The 27,972-nt window shown below is 45.6% G+C and overlaps 1 protein-coding gene across 3 annotated transcripts; it reads left to right on the top strand.

The window, feature by feature from the left end:
• The first annotated feature begins 86 nt into the window (after positions 1-86).
• LOC112249914 (serine/threonine-protein phosphatase 4 regulatory subunit 3) lies at positions 87-27,970 on the top strand. 3 transcript variants are annotated; one of them, XM_024419647.2, is made up of 15 exons: positions 87-1,282; positions 1,840-1,895; positions 1,993-2,091; positions 2,414-3,034; positions 6,192-6,269; positions 6,466-6,582; positions 7,425-7,541; positions 12,310-12,441; positions 12,695-12,797; positions 13,070-13,228; positions 18,300-18,469; positions 21,356-21,498; positions 23,002-23,216; positions 23,482-23,696; positions 26,651-27,970. In XM_024419647.2, the coding sequence occupies exons 1-15, from the start codon at positions 1,141-1,143 to the stop codon at positions 26,768-26,770; spliced, it is 2,487 nt and encodes an 828-aa protein (XP_024275415.1). In that variant the 5' UTR covers positions 87-1,140; the 3' UTR covers positions 26,771-27,970. The 3 variants fall into 3 exon arrangements, with proteins under 3 accessions (XP_024275415.1, XP_024275413.1, XP_024275414.1); XM_024419645.2 differs by having other exon boundaries at positions 88-1,291; XM_024419646.2 differs by having other exon boundaries at positions 89-1,291; positions 21,359-21,498.
• The last annotated feature ends 2 nt before the right edge of the window (positions 27,971-27,972 follow it).

Raw genomic sequence — 27,972 nt, forward strand, 5'->3', positions numbered from 1 at the left:
CTTTCCATCCCTACCACCCTTTCCTCCCCTCCTTCTCTAGCTCCCTTTCCTTAAAGTTAGGAAAGGAGGAAAGAAAAAGTTCACATGTATGTGCTAGGGATTAACCACGGCCTGAAGATGGGGATAGTATTGCTTTTAGTGACAGGCTACTGCGGGGCTGCAGCTGGATACTATTGTGCTGCCCTGTTGTTGCTGTGCTGGAAACCCCGTACTGACTTTCTGAAGGGACCCAAGATGGCTGAATGGTCACAGGGACTGTAGTTAACAATTATCTAGATAAGCGATATGATGGAAATGAATGACAAATAATGTTAGTATGTGAAACATAACATTGGGGGGAGTTATACGATTACAGCTTGATGGTCTTCCTCATTTTGAAATGCAAGGACACCCAGTGAGGAGAGAGACGGATTTCTCCGCGGCCCGGAGCCAGAACATGGCGGAACACTTGGGAAAGAAATAGCTAGCTAGCAGCTAACGTATTATAGAAAGCCGTATAGCTGATCAGAAAAGTCGGGCTACATTTAACGACACTGGTTGCGGTTCGTAAACGGGCAATAATGTAACCGGTGTATGGTATTTGTCGATGTATAATAATGTACTGTTTTCATAAGATGTTGAATGTAGCAAGGCAGTTAGCCGACTAGCTAGCTAACGTGCTAGCTAGTTAGCTCCGGTAGATAGCTAGCTAGCTAGCATATAGCAATTATCTCAGTGTACTATAGCTGAAGTCCTCCAACATAGTATATTTGTAATATTACACGGAATGTTTCCCATTCGAACCTAGTTTATATACGTATTATTTGGTCTATGGTTGTACTGTTTGTGTAGCTAGTTTCTGAAGGAGACTGTCGGTAGCTAGCTAACCGATCTGCTAGACAGTGCGAACGGACGCGACGTAAGCTTTTTGGTCTGAGCGAGGCAAGTTTTGTGGTTGCCAGCTAGCATCTGTAACAAGCTACACATAGCGAACTGTGATAACTAGCTAGTTAATCTAGTTTTTTTTTAAACTCTTCTGACTAAGTTGATCTACGGTAGTTGATCCTCACAACCACCATACTAGGCAGTCGGTAGTTGGCGCGTTGCGGAGCAAGGTAAACAGAAGTCGGCTGGGGAAAGCGGTCACGACCACCTGCCAAGATGACGGACACCCGCCGCCGAGTCAAAGTTTATACGCTCAACGAGGACAGACAATGGGACGACCGCGGCACCGGACACGTCTCCTCGGGCTATGTAGAGCGGCTGAAAGGCATGTCTCTGCTGGTGCGAGCGGAGAGCGATGGTGAGTCAGGTAAAAGTATTGTTATACTCTCACTAATACTCACAACCATTGATTGATTACTATACTCTTTGTTCTGATAATGTCACGATGTTGTCGATAACACCTAGCTAGCTATCTGTAAACAAACTACGTAGCCCCGTTTTTGTGTACTATTATGAAGACAGTCAAAAGAGGAGCCTCGATATCTAATTAGTGGTTGGCTCATTGATCCCTTGAGTCCTACACAAGTCACTGACCCTGAATCCTCATACCATGTGCACTAAAATATACAAATACATAGCTAGAAGTGATCATGGAATATCATGCCCCATCTCAGCCATGCCCCTGTTGTAAATGCAGCTCAGTCTAAACACTATGTCATTGCCTTACAGTTACATAATCACACTGTCCCCACAGCCGCCCAAAGAGGGGCCGAGATACACAACTCCCGATTTAGCCCCCCGCCGTCCTTTTGCAGCAGTGAGCTGCGTCCACTTCAGCTGTCAATCTTTGCGCAAAGCTGCATGTTAGTTTTTGATGTTATCGCTAACTCACTTTGTGTTTCTTCACACCCCCAGGTTCCCTGCTGCTGGAGTCGAAGATAAACCCAAACACAGCCTACCAGAAACAACAGGTCAGTCACTTGCTACACGAAGACACTTGAATGTTAGCGTCATGTCTCCTGTCTTATTCTATGATAGTAATAGTGCTGTTTTGTCTCTTTCCATCAGGACACGTTGATAGTATGGTCGGAGGCTGAGAACTATGACCTGGCCCTCAGCTTCCAGGAGAAGGCTGGCTGCGATGAGATCTGGGAGAAAATCTGTCAGGTAATCCCACTTTTCTTCTCTGTATGTGCGTATAAGATGAAGGTGGAACATACTCAACTCTATTGTCTTGTGGCTAGAATCCAAAAGTCCCTTAATAATGAAGTATAATTATATGTTTAGCTCTCACTTAATGTGAGAATGTAATTTTCTACATTTCTAAGTATGGTTTAAAGGATAGAGCTTGCATGTTCATGTAAAACTAATGCCTTCATGCATTTTGTTTTGACTTGTGTTTCTCTCTGTTCTGTCCCTAATGTTGTGGTGTTATAACTCATTGGTTTGTTCATGTGATTTTTGACTCCCGTGTCTCCGTCTCTACTAGGTCCAGGGCAAGGACCCATCGGTGGACATCACCCAAGAGCTGGTGGATGAGTCGGAGGAGGAGCGCTTCGACGACATGTCCTCCCCGGGGCTCGAGCTCCCACCCTGTGAGCTGGGCCGCCTCGAGGAGCTCGCAGAACTTGTGGCCTCCTCCCTCCCCTCGCCCTTACGCCGTGAGAAACTGGCCCTGGCTGTGGAGAACGAGGGCTACATCCGCAAGCTCCTGGAGCTCTTTCGCCAGTGCGAGGACCTGGAGAACGCCGACGGCCTCCACCACCTCTATGAGATCGTCAAGGGCATTTTCCTGCTGAACCGCACGGCACTGTTCGAGGTTATGTTCTCAGAGGAGTGCATCATGGACGTGATTGGCTGCCTGGAGCACGACCCGGTGCTGGGGGCTGCGCCGCGGCGCCACCGTGACTTCCTCACCAAGACTGCCCGCTTCAAGGAGGTGATCCCCATCGGCGACCCTGAGTTGCGCGCCAAGATCCACCAGACGTACCGGGTGCAGTACATCCAGGACATGGTGCTGCCCACGCCGTCGGTGTTCGAGGAGAACATGCTCTCCACGTTGCACTCGTTCATCTTCTTCAACAAGGTGGAGATCGTGGGCATGCTGCAGGTGAGATTGTGGGGACACTGGGAGGGCACCAGCATGCACAGTAAACACAAACTTGTTTTGTATTTTTTCCTTGTTACTTTCTTTCTAGAATTAGTAGCATTTTATCTCTGCATTGTTGTCCCGTCAGTAAGCATTTCACTGTTAGTCTGCACCTGGTGTTTACCAATGATGTGACAAATAAGATTTGACTTTGATTTGATTTAAGTGGCCACAGTCAGGACAACATAGGCCAGAGTAAGGTGCTACACACACACACACACACATGCAGGTGTACACATGGGGAGCATGGTGAAATGTCAGCGATTTCTGTGTTTTGGTTTGTATTTTATTTTCGTTTTGTTTTTCTTATGATAGCCATATAAACCCCATTCTGAGTACCAGTCGCTAACGTTCCACTCCTTGTCATTGGCAAATAAACGGGCCTTTCGGCAATCTCAACATGCAATATGTGCTGAATTTACAGTGGAGTTGCTCATTGGTTGTTGGAAATAACATTGAATATTTTCCATGATGACATGTGGAGCCTTTAAATAGAATTATAAGTTATAACAAAGTCAAAAATAAACATTTAACAGTTAGCTAGGCCAGTTGTTGTATTTTAAGGCATTTTGTGGTTTGAATTGCGTTATGCATGTGAGCTACAAACTTTTGAGATGTGAGCTACAAACTTTTGACAGACTGGTTTCATCTGGACAAACTGTTGCTTAGCAACCAGATACCAACATGTTCTGTGAAGAGAAAGTGATAGTGTTCCAATATTTGCATAATCGTTGTGATTGGACGATAACTGTGATGGTGATCTCAAGCTCATTATTGATAGTGTTCGTATTTGAAGATGGCAGAAAGGCCAGTGTCTTTGGCACATGACATGGAGTACAGGAAATGGATTAGCTAGTAAGGAGACTGGTACCCAGGCTATATGAACCATACCTAGAGCCCAGAGGTTCATTCTCCTGGCCCTAACCCCACCCCTTGGAACTAAAATAAATGGTCAGCATTTGTGTCATTACAGAGGCACCAGATAAAGTCTAGTATAAATAACTGCTGTGTGTTCTCACTATAAAGGAAGCCTGTGCTTTTTACTTTGTCTTGTATGTGCTGTACCCATGGTCAATGATTGGCTGCTTTTATGGTCAAGTGACCTTATGGTTGTTGCACTGTCAACTCCACACCTTGTTTGTGTACGCTAGTCTCCGTGGAAACGGAAGAGTGTTTTGTAAACAGATTATGCTGTTTGGGGGGAAACGGAGAGACATGGACTGTGTTAATCAGGCACCAAAGGGAAGAAAGCAGACTGAAGCAGCGAGGGACTAGAAAAGTTAATTTGCTGACTCTGAAACTAGACTAACTATGGTAAAAATGTTGTGACTAGGAATTGCTTAGGTGCTGATACAATATGTATACTGAACAAAAATATAAACGCAATATGTAAAGTGTTAGACCCATGTTTTATGAGTTGAAATAAAAGATCCCAGATATTGTCCATACACTAGTGAGCCTGACAGGTGTGGCATATCAAAAAGCTGATTAAACAGCATAATCATTACACAGGCTCACCTTGTGCTGGGGAAAATAAAAGGCCACTCTAAAGTTTTGTCATAACTCAATGCCACAGATGTTTTGAGGGAGCGTGCAATTGGCATGCTGACTGTAAGAATGTCCACCAGATCTTCTGCTAGAGAATTGAATTAATTTCTCTACCATAAGCCACCTCCAACATCGTTTTAGAGAATTTGGCAGTTATGTCCAACCGGCCTCACTACCGCAGAACACGTGTATGGTGTCGTGTGGGCGAGTGGTTTGCTCATGTCAACGTTGTGAACAGAGTGCCACATGGTGGGGTTATGGTGTGGGCAGGCATAAGCTACGGACAACAAACACTTACATTTTATCGATGGCAATCTGAATGCATAGAGATGCCGTCATAAGATCCTGAGGCCCATTGTTGTGCCATTCTTCCGCCGCCATCACCTCATGTTTCAGCATAATGCACGGCCTCATGTCGCAAGGATCTGAACAAAATTCCTCTAAGTTGTAATTATCCCAGTTCTTCCATGTCCTGCGTGCTCACCGTACATGTGACCCATTGAGCATGTTTGGGATGTTCAGGACTGGTGTGTATGACAGCGCATTCCAGTTTCTGCCAATATACAGCAACTTCGCACAACCATTTAAGAGGAGTGGGACAACATTCCACAGGCCACAATCAACAGCCTGATTAGCTCTATGCAAAGGAGATGTCAAACTGCTTGAGGCAAATGGTGGTCACACCAGATACTGACTGGTTTTCTGTGACCGACAGATGCATATCTGTATTCCCAGTCGTGATAAATCCATAGATTAGGGTCTAATGAATTTATTTCAATTGACTGATTTCCTTATATTGAACTTCCTTATATTGAACTCAGTAAAAATCTTAGACATTTTTGCATGTTGCGTATTTAAATTCTGCTATTTTAAATGTTCCAAACATATTGCTCACTATATGTCTGCTGCAGTGGGATAAGCGAGAGCCATTCCAAAACTAGGTTTTGATCAGTCATGGAAATAAGTGCTGAAAACATGTTGGCTCACTATTTTAAAAAGAGGAGAAAGTGCTGTAGAAGGAAGCAGAGTTTTGTCACAGGTACTGCCCACTAGTGCAAAAATATTGTGATTAATGAAAAAAAATATATGGCAATATAAGTAAATAAATATGCCGATATGTAACAATCATTTTCCTCCTCCCATCACTAATGAGGACTTCTCATAAAGGTCCTTTATCTAGGAAACGGTTTTCAACTTCCTCTTACAGTGAGTCAGGTTTGTTAAGCTCAAATGTTTTTCAACTAAAAGTTAAAATGAGTGTTCTTATTGGACAAGGAACGGTAGTACTTCCTCTTTTTGGAAAAATGTTCTCTTGTTTCGTGCCTATTGAAACAACCCCAGGGTTAACACTGCATGGTGGGACAGCTAAACATCAGAAGACCTATTGACCATGCAAGCTTCAGACACATGGCCTTCATAGGCACAGAGCTACGATCAGCTTACCCCTCTCCAACCATAGCCATTTGGGAGTCAAACTCGAGAACGGACAGATCTGTGTCTATGTACAACTTTATGCCGTTGTCCTCCTCCTCAACCTTTGTTCTCTTGTTTTTCTTTCCTTCACGGTCAGGACGATGAGAAGTTCCTGACAGACCTCTTTGCACAGCTCACAGACGAGGCCACAGACGACGACAAGCGATACGAACTGGTACGCCAACTGACATCCGCACAGACGCAACTAATGCCGTACTCACACTATGGGCCCTACCAAACTAGGTCGCATTACCAGGCCGGTAGGGCTTGGCTTGGCCTTATAATGTGAATCAAGCACAAGGGTTTATTTGGGCAAAATCTCACACATTGTATAGTAGTCATTGGCTAACATGAAGTTCTCTTCTCTACAGGTAAACTTCCTAAAGGAGTTCTGCGCCTTCTCCCAAACGTTACAACCTCAAAACAGAGAAGCCTTCTTCAAGACGCTGTCGAACATGGGCATTCTCCCTGCACTAGAGGTGGTACTGGTGAGAGCCCACACAGCACTCCAGACCTGGGTCATACACGACAAATACTTGAAAGTGTTTGAGGATTTTATTTTCATAGTCTTGGGGAGAAGGAGAAATGTATTGTTTGTAAAAATGTGACATACTGGCAGCTGTTCTTGCCATGATTATGGTCTGTGTGTAATTTTAAAGTTGTATGTATGGCATACACCGTCCAATGAAATTCCTGGCATACACCGTCCAATGAAATGCTTGCTTGCAGGTTCCTTCTGGACAATGCAACAACAATAATAAATAATAATAGGAACATAAAGTAAATGTCTCAGAAGAACAGAATAAACATGTTAACATCAGTAGAATACAGGAGGCCCAATTTATAATACAATATGTACACATGTTTGGGGAAGAGAGGATTGGTGAAGTGTTTAAATTGTCCAGTATTTAGCGATCATGTAATTTTAGTTTTGTGTTTTGTGCGCATAAATAAATAATAGTGTTACTTATAAGCCCATGTGAGCTGGCCACCAATAGGTGTATGACACTGGAATAAAATCAATCAGTCAACAATCAGTTAATTAAGCTTGGGTGTCAGGTTCAGAAATGGTAAAATAACTTTTGGAAGCATTCCATTTGACCAGGCAAACTAAATCAAATACCGCTCAGGCATTTGACTGATCTTTTTTGACAAGGCGCACAAAGGTGCCATCGGCCTTTAACAATTACGAACAAATTCACATGTTTTTTTACCTTCACTAACTACTTATGATGTTGTTATTCTAGTCTATTCTGTTCTACTCCATAATATTCTATTCCATTGTGTTCTGTGACTGATGTGGTGTGTGTGTGTGTGTTCATGCCATCAGGGGATGGATGATGTGCAGGTGCGAGGTGCGGCCACTGATATCTTCTCCTATCTGGTGGAGTACAACCCCTCTATGGTACGAGAGTTTGTCATGCAGGAGTCCCAGCAGAACGACGACGTGAGTACAGCTCTCACCTATACCAGGGATGTGTATTAATATGAACCAAACATAAGAAAACACAATTAAGCGGGGAAGGACCTACAGTTGAAGTCGGAAGTTTACATACACTTAGGTTGGGGTCATTAACTCGTTTTTCAACCACTCCACACATTTCTTGTTAACACTGTAAAGTCCATGGAGAACAAGAGCACCTCCTCCCAGCTGCCCACTGCACTGAGGCTAGGTAACACGGTCACCACCGATAACGGCTGGCCATGCCTTCCTCCTGGCTACTCCAACCTCGGCCAACAGCTCCACCCCCCGCAGCTACTCGCCCAAGCCTCCCCAGCTTCTCCTTTACCGAAATCCAGATAGCAGATGTTCTGAAAGAGCTGCAAAACCTGGACCCGTACAAATCAGCTGGGCTTGACAATCTGGACCCTCTATTTCTGAAACTATCCGCCGCCATTGTCGCAACCCCTATTACCAGCCTGTTCAACCTCTCTTTCATATCGTCTGAGATCCCCAAGGATTGGAAAGCTGCCGCAGTCATCCCCCTCTTAAAAGGGGGAGACACCTTGGACCCAAACTGTTACAGACCTATATCCATCCTGCCCTGCCTAAGGTCTTCGAAAGCCAAATCAACAAACAGATCACTGACCATCTCGAATCCCACCGTACCTTTTTCACTGTGCAATCTGGTTTCCGAGCCGGTCACGGGTGCACCTCAGCCACGCACAAGGTACAAAACGATATCATAACCGCCATCGATAAAAGACAGTACTATGCAACCGTCTTCATCGACCTGGCCAAGGCTTTCGACTCTGTCAATCACCATATTCTTATCGGCAGACTCAGTAGCCTCGGTTTTTCTAATGACTGCCTTGCCTGGTTCACCAACTACTTTGCAGACAGCGTTCAATGTGTCAAATCGGAGGGCCTGTTGTCCGGTCCTCTGGCAGTCTCTGTGGGGGTGCCACAGGGTTCAATTCTCGGGCCGACTCTTTTCTCTGTATATATCAATGATGTTGCTCTTGCTGCGGGCGATTCCCTGATCCACCTCTACGCAGACGACACCATTCTGTATACTTCTGGCCCTTCCTTGGACACTGTGCTATCTAACCAAACGAGCTTCAATGCCATACAACACTCCTTCCGTGGCCTCCAACTGCTCTTAAACGCTAGTAAAACAAAATGCATGCTTTTCAACAGTTCACTGCCTGCACCCGCACGCCCGACTAGCATCACCACCCTGGATGGTTCCGACCTAGAATATGTGGACATCTATAAGTACCTAGGTGTCTGGCTAGACTGTAAACTCTCCTTCACAGACTCATATCAAACATCTCCAATCTAAAATCAAATCTAGAGTCTGCTTTCTATTTCCGCAACAAAGCCTCCTTCACTCACGCTGCCAAACTTACCCTAGTAAAACTGACTATCCTAACGATCCTAGACTTCGGCGATGTCCTCTACAAAATAGCTTCCAATACTCTACTCAGCAAACTGGATGCAGTTTATCACAGTGCCATCCGTTTTGTTACTAAAGCACCTTATACCACCCACCACTGCGACCTGTATGCTCTAGTCGGCTGGCCCTCGCTACATATTCGTCGCCAGACCCACTGGCTCCAGGTCATCTACAAGTCCATGCTAGGTAAAGCTCCGCCTTATCTCAGTTCACTGGTCACGATGGCAACACCCACCCGTAGCACGCGCTCCAGCAAGTGTATCTCACTGATCATCCCTAAAGCCAACACCTCATTTGGCCGCCTTTCCTTCCAGTTCTCTGCTGCCTGTGACTGGAACGAATTGCAAAAATCGCTGAAGTTGGAGACGTTTATCTCCCTCACCAACTTCAAACATCTGCTTTCTGAGCAGCTAACCGATCGCTGCAGCTGTACATAGTCCATCGGTAAATAGTCCATCCAATTTACCTACCTCATCCCGATACTGTTTTTATTTATTTACTTTTCTGCTCTTTTGCACACCAGTATCTCTACCTGCACATGACCATCTGATCATTTATCACTCCAGTGTTAATCTGCAAAATTGTAATTATTCGCCTACCTCCTCATGCCTTTTGCACACAATGTATATAGACTCTTTTTTTCTACTGTGTTATTGACTTGTTTATTGTTTACTCCATGTGTAACTCTGTGTTGTTGTCTGTTCACACTGCTATGCTTTATCTTGGCCAGGTCGCAGTTGTAAATGAGAACTTGTTCTCAACTAGCCTACCTGGTTAAATAAAGGTGAAATAGAAATGAACAAACTATAGTTTTGGCAAGTCGGTTGGGACATCGACTTTGTGCATGACACAAGTAATTTTCCAACTATTTTTGACAGACAGATTATTTCACTTATAATTCACTGTATCACAATTCTAGTGGGTCAGAAGTTTACATTCACTAAGTTGACTGTGCCTTTAAACAGCTTGTAAAATTCCAGAAAAGTATGTCATGGCTTTAGAAGCTTCTGATAGGCTAATTGACATCATTTGAGTCAATTGGAGGTGTACCTGTGGATGTAGTTCAAGGTCTACCTTCAAACTCAGTGCCTCTTTGCTTGACATCATGGGAAAATCAAAAGAAATCAGCCAAGACCTCAGAAAATAAATTATAGACCTCCACATGTCTTTTTCATCCTTGGGAGCAATTTCCAAATGCCTGAAGGTACCACGTTCATCTGAACAAACAATAGTACGCAAGTTTAAACACCATGGGACCACGCAGCTGTTATACCGCTCAGGAAGAAGACGCATTCTGTCTCCTAGAGATGAAAGTACTTTGGTGCGAAAAGTGCAAATCAATCCCAGAACAACAGCAAAGGACCTTGTGAAGATGCTGGAGGAAACAGGTACAAAAGTATCTATATCCACAGTAAAACGAGTCCTATATCAACATAACCTGAAAAGCCGTTCAGCAAGGAAGAAGCCACTGCTCCTAAACTGCCACGAAAAAGCCAGACTACGGTTTTGAAACTGCACATGGGTACAAATATCTTACTTTTTGGAGAAATGTCCCCTGGTCTGATGAAACAAAAATAGAACTGTTTGGCTATAATGACCATCGTTATGTTTGGAAGGAGAAGGGGGCTTGCAAGCCAAAGAACACCATCCCAACCGTGAAGCACGGCGGTGGCAGTATCATGTTGTGGGGGTGCTTTGCTGCAAGAGGGACTGGTGCACTTCACAAAATAGATGGCATCATGAGGAGAATTATTGAAGCAACATCTCAAGACCACAGTCAGGAAGTTAAAGCTTGGTCGCAAATGGGTCTTCCAAATGGACAATGACCCCAAGCATACTTCCAAAGTTGAGGCAAAATGGCTTAAGGACAACAAAGTCAAGGTATTGGAGTGGCCATCACAAAGCCCTGACCTCAATCCCATAGAACATTCAGATACACCAGCTCTGTCAGGAGGATTGGGCCAAAATTCATCCAACTTATTGTGGGAAGCTTGTGGAAGGCTAGGCAATGCTACCAAGTACTAATTAAGTGTATGTAAACTTCTGACCCACTGGGAATGTGATGAAAGAAATAAAAACTGAAATAAATCATTTGCTCTATTATTATTCTGACATTTCACATTCTTATAGTAAAGTGGTGATCCTAACTGACCTAAGACAGTGAATTTGTACAAAGATTAAATGTCAGGAATTGTGCAACTGAGTTTATATGTATCTGGCTACGGTGTAACAAAAACAACTTTAACTGTACCTGAATTTGTGCAATAGACACTCTCATTGTCTTTGCAAAAAATGTTTTCCGTTTGGTTTAAACGGTGTCCGTTGCAAAACATTTGGAACTGAATTTGCTATGGGGTTTGTCTAATGAATACACCCCTGCATTCCCTTAGTAGGACATCCAAGATGCTAACCTCAGAGTTATGGACTATCGAAATGGGACAAATATGAAACAACCAAATAAACGGATTGTTCCGGAACACTAGAGATCCCTTTCGGTTCTGTTTCCGTTCCTCAAAATGTCATTATTTTCCGGGTTTCGGTTCTGTTCCCTGAACTGGTTGGAACATTGTGAGGGTGACGTTCCAGGTTGTCGTTTTTGCTGCTGTGCATTTCAGAATATTTCAAGGCTTATGTCCCATCAATGAGTTTCCTGAGACATTACACACCTTTCCAGGCTTTGATCTTGAATCCTTTGGTAATCTGCACAGCTTGACTGCAATAAAAATGACCTGGAACGCCACCATTGTGCATGATGCTGCGTTCACATAGGCGACTCATCATGTCAGGACGAAACCTGATGTCATTGTTTGCAATGAGACAGTGATGCCTAAAATGTTGAACCTTTTGCCTTCTGTTTGCATAAGACTAGTCATGAAGACTAACTAAAGCAATAGCTAGGCTCATTTTAATGTCTATCTGGATATGTTTAGCAACATCACCTACAGTTTAGCTAGGAAGTTTGGATGTTCAAAGTGCCATATTTTTTCAGTTTGGAATTTTGGATGTAGCTAAGCTAGCATGTTCTTCAAATCAGCCAGCCAGGCAAACTGCCAATCAACGTAGGGTAGTCCAAGCTTTCACGTCATCCGGTCTGACATTCTTTGAGTCGCCTATGTGTTTTTAAAGGTAGCATGAGTGCTAGTGGTAATATTGCCTCTAGACGCTGATCTTGGGTCAGTTTTGCATTTCCCCCCACGAATGTTTTAAGGTTAGGTTTGGGGGAGGGGAAGCTGATCCCAGATCTGTCCCTAGGGGAGCAGTGCTAATGGTGTCTGTCTAAAGTCTCTCTTGTATCTCCCACCGTGTCTCTCCCAGGACATTCTGCTGATCAACCTGATCATCGAGCACATGATCTGTGACACGGACCCCGAGCTGGGCGGCGCCGTGCAGCTGATGGGCCTACTGCGCACCCTGGTGGACCCTGAGAACATGCTGGCTACCGCCAACGTGAGTAGAGCTTCTTTCCTCTTAACCTCTCACCCTTCTTTACACCTCTCACCCTGAGCTAACAACCCTCACCCAGGAACATGCTCGTCATCGTCAACGAAAGTCTAGCTCCTTCTCACACCTCTCTCCTCCCGTCCGGAGACGAGGCCTCTCTCGTCTAACCCCTGGTGTAGATCTCCTGTGTTTTGTTGAAGCTTTTTTTTTTTACTTGGGAGTGTTTGTAACTCACAGTTTGTCTCTGGTCCTTCTGCAGAAAACGGAGAAGACTGAGTTCCTAAGCTTCTTCTACAAGCACTGCATGCACATCCTCTCTGCTCCTCTACTGGCCAACACCACAGACGACAAACTCAGCAAAGGTGAGTCATCAATCCCCTGTACGTGTGTGTGCAAAGATGACATTATTTTTGACCTGGCCATGGCTCACTGTAAATGTGTGAGTTCTCTGATTATCATGAGAACACATTCACTGAAAGTTATACATACAGGCACGCTCACCTGAGATGAGATACTGTGAGTGAATGACCACCAATCTTACACACACACGCTTACCATATGAGCCACTGTACTGTATGTGTGTGAGTGCTTTATGATAGTTATGAACCCCCCAAACACCACCTCTCTCCCCCAGATGACTTCCAGACGTCTCAGCTGCTGGCTCTGATCCTGGAGCTGCTGACGTTCTGCGTGGAACACCACACCTACCACATCAAGAACTACATCATCAACAAGGACGTCTTACGCCGTGTCCTGGTGCTCACCGCCTCGCAGCACGCCTTCCTGGCCCTTTGTGAGTCCCCTATATATATATATATATATATATATCTATTACACACATACACCGTAAAGTCAGGGGTTAAAGTTCACTGTTCAGGGATGCAAACTAGTCACCTTTAGGTGAAATTCGGCGTTTTGAATCCAAAATAGGTGACCTTCGCGATTCCTGTAGATCCGATGAGAAAAGGTTGGGAGGGAGGGGGGCTTTGGATCACTACTGGCTGTAAGAGGTTGAGTGATACGCGTTTGGAGCAATACTGTCTGTGTCCAAGGCTCAGCCAATTGTTCACATAACAACAGAATGCAGCGCAGCACCTCGACTGAAGAGAGAAGAGACAACCAACTTACTAGTTAAAGCAGTGCGTCCCCTAAACGATAAAGAAGAGGTAACATTAGGTGAGCAGCCTGACCGGACACGGGGGTGATGAAGGTAACGTTAGATGAGCAGCCTGACCACGGAGACGGGGGTGATGAAGGTAACGTTAGGTGAGCAGCCTGACCACGGAGACGGGGTGATGAAGGTAACGTTAGGTGAGCAGCCTGACCACGGAGACGGGGGGTGATGAAGGTAACGTTAGGTGAGCAGCCTGACCACGGAGACGGACACGGGGCCTGATGATGAGGTAACGTTAGGTGAGCAGCCTGACCGGACACGGGGGTGATGAAGGTAAAGGTAGCGTTAGGTGAGCAGCCTGACCACGGAGACTGGGGGATGATGAAGGGAGACGGGTGTGATGACGTTAGGTGAGCAGCCTGACCACGGAGACGGGGAGCAGCCTGACCACGATGAAGGTAACATTAGGTGAGCAGCCTGACCACGGAGACAGGGGGTGATGAAGGTAACATTAGGTGAGCAGCCTGACCACGGAGACGGGGGTGATGAAGATCACTTCATGAACTGTATCCTAAAACAACACCTGGCATTTGGAGTTTGAGGTGAGGGGAGAAAGTGTGGTGGAACCAGTATTGTTAGCATTGTTAAGTATCTTGCTCGCTGGATCTCCGTTAGCTATCCAGAGAAATGTTGAGCAACATTAGACAACTTATCTGATCAAATAATTGAGTTTATGCTGTGAATATTTGCTTGCTAATAGTCAGACAGCTAACGTTAGTAACCTAACCAATTTGGCTATATTATTTACTGGAATACAACTCCTTGCCATTCCTCAAGTTATAACGCGTTACTGCTTACTGGACCCTGGCAATCCGTGTGAAATGTTCACTAGCTAACTAACTACTATCTGTGAAATGACATTGTTTCCCTCTAAAGTATGTGGTTCATTTTCAGAATGGGAGAATTAGGTGAAAATGAGGCATTGCTTGATAAACAAGTAGATTCAGGGATCAAGTGTAGCTGGAGCTGGGCCTGGCTTAAACTGGATGCTACTATAGAGGTGAAAGGAACACCACACACGTTCCCTCTTTCTCACTTTTGCTGGCACATTGTAGAACAGATGTCCACAGGCAGAAAGTGTACAATGTACTAATGTGTAGTCCAAAGATATTGCTTTTGTTGTGTTGAACTTGACAGTAACACGTGTGAATGAGGGGGGATTATATATTTTTTAAACTCAGTGAACGTTATTTTTGCACACAGCCTTGTGCACTTGGTCAATGTCTACTATAGTGGCCACTATAATAGAGCAACAATAGAATGCCTGTTTGTTTCATTCTATTTCTACTTTAAGATGTTTTTTCCCCAAGTGCAATATTTATGTGTGTGGTCATATGCGTTCTATTATGAAGGCTGTCATGGTAACAAGCATTCTATTGGATTCATGCTGTCATGGTATTAAGCATTCTATTATAAAGCTGTCATGGTAACAAGCATTCTATTGGATTCATGCTGTCATGGTAACAAGCATTCTATTATAAAGCTGTCATGGTAACAAACATTCTATTGTAAAGGCCTTCATGGCTAACTGCAATATTAGTGTATTGTTTTGTTCTCAAGGCTTACAGTAAAGTCTAGGTAACAAATACCATTAGATTGCTTTCTTTCCATGTTTTAGCTGTGAGTCAGGTTCACATGAACCACTTGTTATTTTACACAGAGACTGATCATGTAGATCCTATTCTTTGTTTAATTAGTTCAAACCTGTATTTCCTCCTAGCAGGGATTAGCATGTTTCAGTGTAACAAAGAAAAAGTGTCACCAGCACTGACTTCTATTTCAGCCCTGTTTTCCACCTGCCTTTCTAATGCGATCACCCCTGTTGGTGTCTGTTGGCCCAAGCAGCCTGACATGCAAACCTCACGGGCCACGTTGTGTGCACGAGCATTGAAAAATAAATGTATAACATTTTGCATCGCTCGCGAACACAGTGTAGTCCGCCTGTAACTTTTATTACCACGGGTTTTCCTCATATGGATTCTGGATTCTTTTTTTCTTATCAGATCAGTGTAGATATGAAATAAAAATGTATTTCTTGGGGGTGCGGGGGGGGTCGGGTCGGGGGCTGGTGTGGCCTAAAACATACCCATGTCTGTTCTAAGAAATATATTCCCAAATAAATGTCTATCTCAAATATTTTACTTTCTCTTACACCGTGCACTGAACTGACATGCACGCTTGTTTGCGGACGCTCCGATGTTCAGAGGAAGGGAATTAACAGGTCTATAATGCACATCTCCGTGGCATCGGCGTGTAGCCTATGGTAGCTGCTGGCTAAGTCATTCTCTCAGGATGGAACTGTCCACTGCTACTATTTCTGCCATATAATGCTGTTATCAAAACTAAATCAGACAGCCCCATAGAAGAACAGTTGAAATATTCCCCTCCAGGCGCATTGAAGTTGCAAGAGGGAGGGAAACATGTATTCTGACATGATGTCAATGCACAGCAGATCTTAATGCATCACAGGAAAACACTTTCCAAAGCAGTTTTGGCAAATGTATTTTGAAAGCTGTTTTGGCCTTTGTTGTGATCCCAGTTTTTTTTCAATGCCGCCACGTTTATTTCTCTACTCCTTCAATTGCTAGAGTGGCATCGTTTTACAAATGCGGTTACGACCGGCAATGACACAGCCCTACTTTGTAATAGAAACCAAAATAATCAACTAATCAACTATCAATTAATTTTGAGTGAATAATAATAATATGAATCAGGATGTTGTCCAATGGGGTAAATACAGATGGACCACGCCCTCCACTTCAGCCTATATCAGATCCCTTCGCATGTGGAAAGTATTCAGACCCCTTTCCTTTTTCCACATTTCTTACGTTACAGCCGTATTCTAAAATGGATTAAATACATTTCTTACGTTACAGCCGTATTCTAAAATGGATTAAATACATTTCTTACGTTACAGCCGTATTCTAAAATGGATTAAATACATTTTCCAACTTCACCTGCGATATCGTTTGAGATCAGCCACCTGGATAGCTGAGGAAGCTGTGGGTTTGCACAATTTAATTGAATCCTTTTTAGAATAAGGCTGTAATGTAACAACATGTGGAAAAAGGGAAGGGGTCTGAATACTTTCCAAATGCCCTGTAGATGATGTGAAATCACTAGCTAGTTTCTATCTAGCGATAGTAGTAACGCCCATCGTGCAATTGACGTCACCTTCCCTTTAACATAAAAGTCAACATGATAGGCTTGTCTCTTGGCCTGTCAGCACGGCAGGCTTTTGGTGGCAGGTGATGTGCGGAGTCTCTGGGTCTAACTCTGCTTTAGACAGACAGGGATGGATGCTATATTGTCACACAGTGCTGACACTTCCTCTCATCCTCCACCCTCTCTCTCATCCTCTACCCTCTCTCTCCTCTTCCACCACCCTCTCTCTCTCTCCTCTTCCACCACCCTCTCTCTCCTCTTCCACCACCCTCTCTCTCTCTCCTCTTCCACCACCCTCTCTCTCTCCACCACCCTCTCTCTTCCACCACCCCCTCTCTCTCTCTCCTCTTCCACCACCCTCTCTTCCACCACCCTCTCTCTCTTCTTCCACCACCCTCTCTCTCTCTCCTCTTCCACCACCCTCTCTCTCTCACCACCACCCTCTCTCTCTCCTCCTCCACCCACCCTCTCTCTCTCTCCTCCTCCACCACCCTCTCTCTCTCCTCCTCCACCACCCTCTCTCTCTCCTCCTCCACCACCCTCTCTCTCTCCTCCTCCACCACCCTCTCTCTCTCTTTCCTCCTCCACCACCCTCTCTCTCCTCCTCCACTCCTCCTCCACCACCCTCTCTCTCTCTCTCCTCCTCCACCACCCTCTCTCTCTCTCTCCTCCTCCACCACCCTCTCTCTCTCTCTCCTCCTCCACCACCCTCTCCACCACCCTCTCTCTCTCCTCCTCTCCCACCCTCTATCTCTCTCTCTCTCCTCCACCACCCTCTCTCTCTCTCTCTCCTCCCACCACCCTCCACCACCCTCTCTCTCTCCTCCTCCACCACCCTCTCTCTCTCTCCTCCTCCACCACCCTCTCTCTCTCTCCTCCTCCACCACCACCCTCTCTCTCTCTCCTCCTCCACCACCACCCTCTCTCTCTCTCCTCCTCCACCACCCTCTCTCTCTCTCCTCCTCCACCACCCTCTCTCTCTCTCCCTCCTCCACCACCCTCTCTCTCTCTCTCCTCCTCCACCACCCTCCACCACCCTCTCTCTCTCTCTCCTCCTCCACCACCCTCTCTCCTCTCTCCTCCTCCACCCTCTCTCTCTCTCCTCCTCCACCACCCTCTCTCTCTCTCCTCCTCCACCACCCTCTCTCTCTCTCTCTCCTCTCCACTCCACCACCCTCTCTCTCTCTCCTCCACCACCCTCCTCCACCACCCTCTCTCTCTCTCTCTCCTCCACCACCCTCTCTCTCTCCACCACCCTCTCTCTCTCTCTCCTCCTCCACCACCACTCCTCTCCTCCACCACTCTCTCTCTCTCCTCCTCCACCACCCTCTCTCTCTCTCTCTCCTCCACCACCCTCTCTCTCTCCTCCTCCACCACCCTCCTCCACCACCCTCTCTCTCTCTCTCTCCTCCACCACCCTCTCTCTCTCTCCTCCTCCACCACCCTCTCTCTCTCTCCTCCTCCACCACCCTCTCTCTCTCTCTCTCTCTCTCTCCTCCTCCACCACCCTCTCTCTCTCCTCCAGGCGCGCTGCGCTTCATGCGGCGGATCATTGGTCTGAAGGACGAGTTTTACAACCGCTACATCATAAGGAACTTCCTGTTTGAACCCGTGGTCAAGGCCTTCCTCAACAACGGCGCACGCTACAACCTCATGAACTCAGCCATCATAGAGATGTTTGAGTATGTCCGCGTGGTGAGTATTTTTCCGCTTACGATGTCTCGTCTTTTTGTGATTGAACTTTTTATTGTAATTTTCAAATATATACACTGAAATAAAGTAATTAGGCCCTTATTTTTGGATTTCACATGACTGGGAATACAGATATGCATCTGTTGATCACAGATACCTTTAAAAAAAAGAAAAATAGGTGTGTGGATCAGAAAACCAGTCAGTATCTGGTGTGACCACCATTTGACTCATTCAGCATGACACAACTCCTTCACATAGAGTTTATCAGGCTGTTTGATTGTGGCCTGTGGAATGTTGTCCTACTCCTCTTCAATGGCTGTGCGAAGTTACTGGATATTGGCGGGAACTGGAACACTCTGTCGTACACGTCGATCCAGAGCATCCCAAACATGCTGAATGGGTGACATGTCTGGTGAGTATGCAGGCCATGGAAGAACAGGGACATTTTCAGCTTCCAGGGATTTTGTACAGATCCTTGCAACATGAGGCCGTGCATTATCATGCTGAAACATGAGGTGATGCTGGTGGATGAATGGCACAACAATGGGCCTCAGTATTTTGGCACGGTATCTCTGTGCATTCAAATTGCCATCGATAAAATGCAATTGCCATCGATAAAATTGCAATTCATTGTTTGTAGTTTATGCCAGTCCAAACTGAAACCCCACTGACACTGTAGGGCACTCAAGAACCTGGTGAGGATGACGGGCATGTAGATGAACTTCCCAGAGGGAGTTTCCGACAGTTTGTGCAAAACCCACAGTTTCCTCGGCTATCCAGGTGGCCGGTCTCAGACGATACCGCAGGTTAAGAAGCCGGGTGTGGTCTTGGGCTGGCGTGGTTACACATGGTCAGGTGGCTTATGATAGAGAAATTAACATTTAATTCTCTGGTAACAGCTCTAGTGGACATTCCTGCAGTCAGCATGCCATTTGCACACTCCATCCAAACTTGAGACATCAGTGGCATTGTGTTGTGTGACAACCTCACATTTTAGTGGCCTTTTATTTTCTCCAGCACAAGGCGCACCTGTTTAATGATCATGCTGTTTAATCATCTTCTTAATATGCCAGGTGGTTGGATTATCTTGGCAAAGGAGAAATGCTCACCGACAGGGATGTAAACAGATTTGTGCACAAAATGTTATCTATATACAGTACCAGTCAGAAGTTGGGACACACTTAATCATTCTAGGTTTTATTTATTTACATTTTTAAACTATTTTCTACATTGTAGATTAATTGTGAAGACGTCAAAACGATGAAATAACACACATGGAATCATGTATTAACCAAAGAAGTGTTTTATATTTGAGATTCTTCAAAGTAGCCACCCTTTGCCTTGATGACAGCTTTGCACACTTGACATTCTCTCAACCAGCTTCATGAGATAGTCACCTGGAATGCATTTCAATTAACAGGTGTGCCTTGTTAAAAGTTAATTTGTGGAATTTCTTTCCTTAATGCATTTGAGCCAATCAGTTGTTGTGACAAGGTAGGGGTGGTATATAGAAGATGGCCCTATTTGGTAAAAGGCCAAGTCCATATTATGGGAAGAACAGCTCAAATAAGCAAAGAGAAATGACAGTCCATCATTACTTTAAGACATGAAGGTCAGTCAATCTGGAAAATTTCAATAACTTTCAAAGTTTCTTCAAGTGGTAGCAAAAACCATCAAGTGCTATGATGAAAATGGCTCTCATGAGGACCGCCACAGGAATGGAAGACCCAGAGTTACCTCTGCTGCAGAGGATAAGTTCATTAAAGTTAACTGCACTCCAGATTGTAGTCTGAATGAATGCTTCGCAGAGTTCAACTAACAGAGACATTTCAACATAAACTGTTCAGAGGAGACTGCATGAATCAGGCCTTCATGGTCGGATTGCTGCAAAGAAACCACTACTAAAGGACACCAATAAGAAGAAGAGACTTGCTTGTCCAAGAAACAAGAGCAATGGACATTAGACCGGTGAAAATCTGTCCTTTGGTCTGATGAGTCCAAATTTGAGATTTTTGGTTCCAACCGCCGTGTCTTGTGAGACACAGAGTAGGTGAACAGGGGTTCTCCGCATGTGTAGTTCTCACCCTGAAGCATGGAGGAGGAGGTGTGATGGTGTGGGATTTTGCTGGCACCCGCCTAACCTAGATTTGTCCATCGGACCGCCAGGTGGTTAAGCTTGATTCATCACTCCAGAGGACGCGTTTCCACTGCTCCATAGCCCAATGTTGTTTGAGCTGTACACCACTCCAGCCCCGACGCTTGGCATTGCACTTGGTGATCTTAGGCTTGTGTGCGGTTGCTCGGCCAAGAAAATCTATTTAATGAAGCTCCAGACGAACAGTTATTGTGCTGTTGCTGCTTCCAGAGGCAGTTTGGAACTGGTAGTGAATGTTACGACCGGGGAACAGACAATTTCTACGCTCTACGCGTTCAGCACTCGTTGGTCCTGTTCTGTGGGCTTGTGTGGCCTACCACTTCGTGGCTGAGCAGATGTTGCCCCTAGACGTTTCCACTTCATAATAACAGCACTTACAGTTGACCGGGACAGCTCTTGCAGGGCAGAAATTCGATGAACTGTGAGTTGTTGGAAAGGTGGCATCCTATGACGGCGCCACGTTGAGTCAGTGAGCTCATTCTACTGCCATTGTTTGTTTATGGAGATTTCATGGCTGTGTGCTCGATTTTATACACCAGTCAGCAACAGGTGTTGCTGGAAATAGCCGAATCCACAAATTTCATTAGAGTGCGCATATATACGACACAGGACATTGTATTAAACAAGACTGGTACGTTCTCCCTCTTCCCACCCCTCCCTGCCTCCCTCCCCCTTCCTCCTCTCCCTTCCTCCCTCTCTCTCTTTCTCCCTTTATACTCTCCCGTTCCCCCCAGGAGGATGTGAAGTCCCTGACGGCCCACATAGTGGAGAACTACTGGAAGGCTCTGGAGGACGTGAACTATGTGCAGACCTTTAAAGGACTGAAGCTGCGCTACGAACAGCAGAGGGAGAGGCAGGACAACCCCAAACTGGACAGGTAATATATTGACAACCCCAACCTGGACAGGTAATATATTGACAACCCCAACCTGGACAGGTAATATATTGACAACCCCAACCTGGACAGGTAATATATTGACAACCCCAACCTGGACAGGTAATATATTGACAACTCCAAACTGGACTGGTAATATATTGACAACCCCAACCTGGACAGGTAATATATTGACAACCCCAGCCTGGACAGGTAATATATTGACAACCCCAGCCTGGACAGGTAATATATTGACAACCCCAACCTGGACAGGTAATATATTGACAACCCCAACCTGGACTGGTAATATATTGACAACCCCAACCTGGACAGGTAATATATTGACAACCCCAGCCTGGACAGGTAATATATTGACAACCCCAACCTGGACAGGTAATATATTGACAACCCCAACCTGGACAGGTAATATATTGACAACCCAAACTGGACTGGTAATATATTGACAACCTGGACAGGTAATATATTGACAACCCCAACCTGGACAGGTAATATATTGACAACCCCAAACTGGACAGGTAATATATTGACAACCCCAACCTGGACAGGTAATATATTGACAACCCCAACCTGGACAGGTAATATATTGACAACTCCAAACTGGACTGGTAATATATTGACAACCCCAAACTGGACAGGTAATGTATTGACAACCCCAACCTGGACAGGTAATATATTGACAACCCCAACCTGGACAGGTAATATATTGACAACCCCAAACTGGACAGGTAATATTGTTGTTGTGTATGTTTGTCATGTGTCAAATCGTTTTTACTATGGTGCAAAAGGATTTCCCCCTCTGGGATAATAAAGACTACTGTAATATGGAGGGAGGGGGATGGATTGATGGAAGGTGGGTGGGTGAATGATTGATTCGGTGGATGGAAGGACAGTGGAATCAAAATTCTGCGAGTGATGTTTGGAGTTGGTGGTGTTCATTCTAGCTGTGGTTGTTTGGGAATGACTACCGTTAGCTACAGGGTGAGTGAGTGGTTGTCTTTGGCTTTGAAGGATTCCCATTGGCTAGTGCTGCGATCTTCTTTTGACTCAATCTAATGTCAAACGTTGATAAAGATGTCAGAGTTCAGATATGTGATTGTTTTAGCACAACCCACTGACTGTTTAAACTACTGCACGCGACATGGTACAATGTGCCATCAAATCAGCACAATCTTTTTCATATTTTCCAAATTGCCGCTATCTTGGATGTACAATTGGGATCATGCATATTTTGCTAATGACCATACAAGAAAAGAGTAAAGGAGAGCACTGTACAATACAGCGAACTTAACAAATGTGGAATTTGTTATAAGTGCATATGGGGGGCTGCTATATTTATGACCCTCCACTATTGACTTTACCAATAGTTTTAACATTTTTACAGTTTGGAATCTGCCGGTTCTTTATTGATTGCTATTCATTATGTATCTGTAAATAATCTCTACAGTCATGGTCAGGTTTAACCGTTGGTCACCTCCCCTCACACAGCATGAGGTCGATCCTGAGGAACCACAGGTTCCGTCGGGACGCGCGGACGTTGGATGACGACGAGGAGATGTGGTTCAACGCGGACGAGGACGAGCTGGAGGACGGCGAGGCGGTGGTGCCTCCCTCGGACAACAAGACCACCAAGAGTAGCGCCGGCGCCGGCGAGAACGAAGACCTCATGGACCCCATCAGCAAGTTCATGGAGAGGAAGAAACGTATGTCGCAGGGAGAGAATGCATGAATGTATTTGACCCAGGCCAGTTATGTGAAATACAGTTTTTAGTTACACGTGGATTAGCTTGGAATTTGTACATATTATTCAATTGGTTCTCTTACTGTGAGTTAACTAAATGTAAGCGCAGCTCATTCATTCGAAAGTATCTGACATACTCTATGTACTGAGAAGAAAGTAAGTTGTGTCTTTAAAAATGGTCAAACTGACTTCCTACAACTGTCTATCTCGGTCTCTCCACCCCACAGTGAAAGACTCAGACGAGAAGGAAGTTCTGGGCAAGTCCAGTAGTCTGTCGGGCCGCCAAAGCCCCAGCTTCAAGCTGTCCTTCTCCGGCTCCACTACCAAAACCAGCCTGTCCAGCCCGCCTCCCTCTGCCTCGTTGCACCCCGGCTCGCCAGGCTCTCCAGGATCACCAGGATCAGGGGCCAAGGGCTCGCCCCCGACAGCAGTCGCCACAAAGGTGGGTAGTAGTACCTAAATTGTGTTCATTAAGGCACGTAAGAACAGGAAACATGTCAAATGTTTTCCCGATGGAAAATGAAAATGTGTTATTGGACAAGTCCAGGTAACCCTGCCAGTTTGTCAGTTGTCTTCGTTCTGTGTCTAGTAATGGGGTGATTTTGTTTTTGGGCTTGGGCTTTGGCTTGGGGGGGGGGGTTTAGTAGTTTAGGTCTTACAGAAGACAGGGATAGTTTACCCATAATAGAAAATTGAAAATGGATTTGTTTCCTTACCTTGAACGCAGTCTGGAGAAGGACAGACTGCAATCCACTCTTTGGGTTTGTTTACAGAGCCACTACCAACAACCGCTGACTTTTACCAGTAGTCAATTTACCCCAAATTAGCAGGTGCAGTGTATGCTAGCTTTGCACAGTCTGATGCACGAGTCTTGCTGCTGTTATAGGTGGCCATTTTGAGTCCACATTGTACAAAATATTATTTGTGTGGTGTTGGGGGCTCATTAACATATTTGCCAGCATTCTATGTTAGTGGTTGGAGTTGTTGCGTCCTGTATGTAAGTTGGTTACTCCAAATATATGTGGCCGGTAATATGCAATGGTAATAAACATAATTGTTCCAATAGGGAATAAGTCCTCTGGATGGGAATCAGATATCAGTCTGTGGTCCCCAAGAAAGTAGCTTGCGGTCCAGATGGGGCCCCCGGGTCTTGTGTTGAGTAGAGTTAGTAGGTAAAGACTTTAGTGGAGCTATTTAGTTTTCCTGCAAATCAGAGGAGCAGATCTGAATAGATTAATTATCTCTCCCCCTTCTCTCGCTTTCTCTCTCTCCATCTCTCGCTTTCTCTCTCTCCATCTCTCGCTTTCTCTCTCTCCATCTCTCGCTTTCTCTCTCTCCATCTCTCGCTTTCTCTCTCTCCATCTCTCGCTTTCTCTCTCTCTCTCATCTCTCGCTTTCTCTCTCTCTCTCCATCTCTCGCTTTCTCTCTCTCCATCTCTCATCTCTCCATCTCTCTCTCTCTCCATCTCTCGCTTTCTCTCTCTCTCTCCATCTCTCTCTTTCTCTCTCTCTCTCTCCATCTCTCGCTTTCTCTCTCTCTCCCATCTCTCGCTTTCTCTCTCTCTCTCCATCTCTCGCTTTCTCTCTCTCTCTCTCCATCTCTCGCTTTCTCTCTCTCTCTCCATCTCATCTCTCTCTCTCTCCATCTCTCTCTCTCTCCATCTCTCGCTTTCTCTCTCTCTCTCCATCTCTCGCTTTCTCTCTCTCTCTCCATCTCTCGCTTTCTCTCTCTCTCTCTCCATCTCTCGCTTTCTCTCTCTCTCTCCATCTCTCGCTTTCTCTCTCTCTCTCCATCTCTCGCTTTCTCTCTCTCTCTCTCGCTCCATCTCTCGCTTTCTCTCTCTCTCTCCATCTCTCGCTTTCTCTCTCTCTCTCTCCATCTCTCGCTTTCTCTCTCTCTCTCTCCATCTCTCGCTTTCTCTCTCTCTCTCCATCTCTCGCTTTCTCTCTCTCTCTCCATCTCTCGCTTTCTCTCTCTCTCATCTCTCGCTCTTCTCTCTCCATCTCTCGCTTTCTCTCTCTCCATCTCTCGCTTCTCTCTCTCTCCATCTCTCGCTTTCTCTCTCTCCTCCATCTCTCGCTTTCTCTCTCTCCATCTCTCGCTTTCTCTCTCTCTCTCCATCTCTCGCTTTCTCTCTCTCTCTCCATCTCTCGCTTTCTCTCTCTCTCTCCCTCTCTCGCTTTCTCTCTCTCTCTCCCTCTCTCGCTTTCTCATCTCTCTCTCTCTCTCTCTCTCTCTCTCTCTCTCTCTCTCTTTCTCGCTTTCTCTCTCTCTCTCCATCTCTCGCTTTCTCTCTCTCTCTCCATCTCTCGCTTTCTCTCTCTCTCTCCATCTCTCGCTTTCTCTCTCTCTCTCTCCATCTCTCGCTTTCTCTCTCTCTCTCTCCATCTCTCGCTTTCTCTCTCTCTCTCTCCATCTCTCGCTTTCTCTCTCTCTCTCTCCATCTCTCGCTTTCTCTCTCTCTCTCCATCTCTCGCATCTCTCGCTCTCTCTCTCTCATCTCTCTCGCTTTCTCTCTCTCTCTCTCCATCTCTCTCTTTCTCTCTCTCTCTCTCCATCTCTCGCTTTCTCTCTCTCTCTCTCCATCTCTCGCTTTCTCTCTCTCTCTCTCCATCTCTCCATTCTCTCTCTCTCTCTCCATCTCTCTTTCTTTCTCTCCATCTCTCCTCCATCTCTCGCTTTCTCTCTCTCTCTCTCCATCTCTCGCTTTCTCTCTCTCCCATCTCTCTTTCTCCATCTCTCGCTTTCTCTCTCTCCATCTCTCGCTTTCTCTCTCTCCATCTCTCCATCTCTCGCTTTCTCTCTCTCTCTCCATCTCTCGCTTTCTCTCTCTCTCTCCATCTCTCGCTTTCTCTCTCTCTCTCCATCTCTCGCTCTCTCTCTCTCTCCATCTCTCGCTTTCTCTCTCTCTCTCTCTCTCTCCATCTCTCTCTTCCATCTCTCTCTCTCTCTCTCTCATCTCTCGCTTTCTCTCTCTCTCTCTCTCCATCTCTCTCTCGCTTTCTCTCTCTCTCTCTCTCCATCTCTCTCTCTCTCTCTCTTTCTCTCTCTCTCTCTCGCTTTCTCTCTCTCTCTCTCTCTCTCTCTCTCTCTCTCTCTCTCTCTCTCTCTCGCTTTCTCTCTCTCTCTCTCTCTCATCTCTCGCTTTCTCTCTCTCTCTCTCTTTCCATCTCTCTCTCGCTTTCTCTCTCTCTCTCTCTCCATCTCTCGCTTTCTCTCTCTCTCTCTCTCCATCTCTCGCTCTCTCTCTCTCTCCATCTCTCGCTCTCCATCTCTCGCTTTCTCTCTCTCTCTCTCGCTCTCCATCTCTCGCTTTCTCTCTCTCTCTCTCGCTCTCCATCTCTCGCTTTCTCTCGCTTTCGCTCTCTCCAACTCTCGCGCTCTCTCTCTCTCAGGGAGGTCTGGTGGGGCTGGTGGACTACCCCGATGACGACGAGGAAGACGAAGAGGACGTGAGCGGCGAGAGTAAAGAGGAGACTCCTCCCCTGTCCAAGAAGTCCAAGCTGAGCTCCTAAAAATAATAATAATAATAATAATAAAATAAAAAAAACGTTAATGTTGTTGTTCTCTCTCGCTCCGAGCGCCAGACTATTTCCCACCGATCCCACGATAGGCACAGAAACTAACAAAAACTGTTAAAACCATGAATGACTTCACCCCCTTGGTTTTTTTAAATGGGGGCTCTTGTTGAGGAGCGGACTATGAATGGAAACGCGTCTCCTCGGACTAATCCCAATATACAAGTGCCAATCGGGAGGCCGCGGAGCTAGGAGCGAACGCAGAGAACGAATGGACGAGAGAGGAAGGCGTGGAGAAATGACCATCTCCAATATTACCGTCAGATGAAAGGGGCGGACTGACGATAAATAATTAAATAAAGCTAAAATACCGGAAAAATAGACACATTTATCCACACACACACACTCGCATACAAACTAAAACCCCAAAGAGCTTATTGGCTCAGACCATGACCCACTGCCCCACCCCCAACCCCCCACTCAGGGAAGGACATCGCAACGACCCCCAAAATGGGGCCGGCCAATCCAGACGCAGAACCACCACTCACCCCCTACGCTGACTCCTCCTTCATCCAGCTCCTTTTTTTTCTGTCTCTCCTCCCTCCGCTACATTTCCCCCCTTTTTCTCTCTCCGTTTTTTTGTTTGTTTTTAGGTTGTTTTTTTTTTAAAGATGTTAGTTTCTAGGACCAGACGGGAGACGGCAGACACCGGCGCGGCAAAAATGTTGTCTGTTTTTCGTTTTGATGATGTCATTGTCGTCGTTCAGAGGGAAGTTCTTCCTCTTGATTCGAAAAAAGACATTTCTTATTTTGTCTTTTTACTCTCTTTTTGTCTCTGTCTCTCTCTCGCTCTCTCTCGTTCTCTCTCTCTCTCGCTCTCTCTCGTTCTCTCTCTCTCTCCCCCTCTCCTGTTTTTGTAAACAACCCAGCCTTTACATGTTCAGGACATTTTCAGTCGCACTTGAACAGGTTTTTAAAGACCTCAGTAGGTTGAGCTAGTTTGACCCTTTTTTGCCCTTTGAAACTGCAGATTTTTTGGGAAAAAGAATTTGTAATCCCGTCTTGATTAAAGATTGAGTGGAATTGTAGATGTGATCAATTTTGTCATATCTTCGCTTCTTTTTTGTTTTCTTTTACATAAGTGTATACTTAGTTGTTCAGAAATATTTGGGACCATTAAAAATGATCTTTGCTGTATG

This window comes from Oncorhynchus tshawytscha, linkage group LG05 (genome assembly GCF_018296145.1).
Source record: "Oncorhynchus tshawytscha isolate Ot180627B linkage group LG05, Otsh_v2.0, whole genome shotgun sequence".
NCBI lineage: Eukaryota > Metazoa > Chordata > Actinopteri > Salmoniformes > Salmonidae > Oncorhynchus > Oncorhynchus tshawytscha.